The 2,481-nt window shown below is 31.6% G+C and overlaps 1 protein-coding gene across 1 annotated transcript; it reads left to right on the top strand.

The window, feature by feature from the left end:
* Window positions 1-600: 600 nt before the first annotated feature.
* Window positions 601-1,140, top strand: LOC119602293 (annexin A7-like). Its single transcript, XM_037953755.1, has 2 exons — window positions 601-606; window positions 730-1,140. Exons 1-2 carry the CDS (start codon window positions 601-603, stop codon window positions 1,138-1,140), a joined length of 417 nt encoding a protein of 138 aa, XP_037809683.1.
* Window positions 1,141-2,481: the final 1,341 nt, after the last annotated feature.

Here is a 2,481-nt window from a genome sequence, read left to right on the forward strand (position 1 = left end):
TGCAAAGAACAAATAACGTAAATAATTAATGATTTAAAAGGTGTAGAAAATAAAAACGTCGTTAAAGTTGTAAGAAGTCTTAAAAGTTGTAAATGTTGTTAAAAATAGTAAAGTTGCAAAAAACGTCATAAAAGTTGGAAAATATTTTTTCTGCGTTTTGCGACTTTTTTTGATTTTTCGACGTTTTTCGATTTTTTTTTTTGATTTGTAGACATTTTTCCTTTTCCATTTAACTTTTTTTCGACTTTTTTGATTTTTCGATTTTTTTACTATTTTTTTTTTGCTGTTAAATTAGTTTATGTTTTAAACCAATAATAATACTACACAAAATTAGTTTTATTCTTAAAAACATCATATTAAATTACAAACAGATTCAAATTTATAAATATTTTTTGTTTAACAAAAATTCGCTTTGATTTATTTGTCAGCTTTTTTTTGACATTTTTCCCTGACAGCCAATTCGCCTTCAAGTGCAGGCACAATGTCAAACTACATATAAAAAAATATAACCAATTCGCTCGGTATTCTGAATTCGCCGATGACACTACCTTATAAAATTAATATACCTTGGCGTCATTACAGTTTTGGATTTCAAAGAAGATGGCGGTAAGTAATTTACTGTGGGTTTCTCTAAATGCAAAAAAATTTTTTCTTAGAAAAAAATTCATTTGCATTTAGAGAAAAATTATTATATTTGTTTTTCTTTATTTACATTATCATTTTTTGCAGAATTACCAGAAGTGCCTTTATTGCTTTAATGCCCTGAAGTTAAAAAAGGTGCCGCTTAGGGCACGGCACCAGGCCTATCCATTCAACCCGGAAGGCTATCCAGCACCACCAGGCTATTCAGCACCACCAGGCTATTCAGCACTACCAGGCTATCCAGCCAACCCGGAAAGCTATCCACCACTACCAGGCTACCCACCACAACAGCATCAAGTACCACCAGGCTACCCAGCACCACCATGCTATCTAGCACCACCAGGCTATCGAGCACAAACAGGCTATCCAGCATCACCAGGTTATCAAGCACCACAGCTAGGTTATCCGGCCTCAGCCCCTCCGGCAACAACCCACCAGGACGCAGCCCCTACTGTCCACGTAGAACCCCCAGGCCCGGTGGCTCCTCAAGATCAGTAGGCAACTCACTTTTTTTTATTATAGTATTATATATCTTTTTTATTTTAGTTTTATATATCATATATATATATATATATATATATATATAGTTTTATTCAATGAATTAATTTTTTAATTTACTGTATATCATGAATTCCATGAGAAATCAAATAAGAATTGACCGATGGTCTTCAGATTTCTTTAATTTTTTGTAAACACATACTCTATTAGACACATAAGACATATCAACGATAAATTCTTAAAAATTTCAAGAAACGCGATTTTTATGGCGATTTAAATTTGTTCGAAAACTACAAAAAATCAAAAAGGTATAAAACTTTGAACCTTTATATCTTTGAGTGTTCATATCGGACTTTGTTGATTTAGAGCCCAATCTATTACTATGGATGAGCTCTTTCATTCTAATATAATTTTTATATTAAAAAGTTTATTATTTACAGAAATGCACTTTTTTAATGCATTTTTGAAATCGTTCTCCCTGTTTAAAATTTTTTAAAGGTATATAAGTCGATTATTTGAAGCTTATTTTCTTTACCCAGGGATCAAAAATGTTCAAACTCAAAACAATCGATTCAAAATTTCTCATAGCCCCCATACCAAGACACATATTCTCGGAAATAGATTTATCGTTAATAACTTCGACAAAAAAATCGGTATCACCACAAAATTTTCCACATTTATATATAATAAGTACAGAAATCATATTACCAACGTAGATCTGAATAGGTCGATTATTGGTCACAGCTCCCATATATGGTCCACTTTCGAAAAATACTTAAATACAAATAACTAATTAAGCAATAAAGATATTGGAATGATATTCAACATAAATATGTTTTGTGTATACATATATCACTTTGCAAAATATTTTTCGGATTGATCCATAATTAGGCATAGCTCTCATATAAGGCCCATTTCCGATAAACACGTAATCGCACATATTACATAAGAGAATGAAGATATCAGTTTAAAATTCATCATGAATATGTTTAAAGTAGATATAAAACACCCTGCGAAATTTTTTCCGGATCGGCCCATAATTGGTCACAGCTCCCATGTAAGGTCCACTTCCGAAAATTACTTAAATGCACATAACCACGTAAACGCACATATTTCATAACTGAATGAAGATATCGGTATAAAATTAGTCATGAATGTGTTTAATGTGCAAAATGTTTTTCGGATCGGTCCATAATTAGTCACAGCTCCCATATAAGGACCACTTCCGAAAATCGCTTAACTGCAAATATCCAATTAAGAAATAAAGATATTTTAAAAATAGGCTATATAAATAAGTTTTTTTCGGATCAGTCCATAATTGTTCATATCTGTCATATAAGA

The sequence above is a fragment of the Lucilia sericata genome, unplaced genomic scaffold (genome assembly GCF_015586225.1).
Source record: "Lucilia sericata isolate MDLA Ls3-8-SP2 unplaced genomic scaffold, ASM1558622v1 Contig000000F_arrow, whole genome shotgun sequence".
Lineage (NCBI taxonomy): Eukaryota > Metazoa > Arthropoda > Insecta > Diptera > Calliphoridae > Lucilia > Lucilia sericata.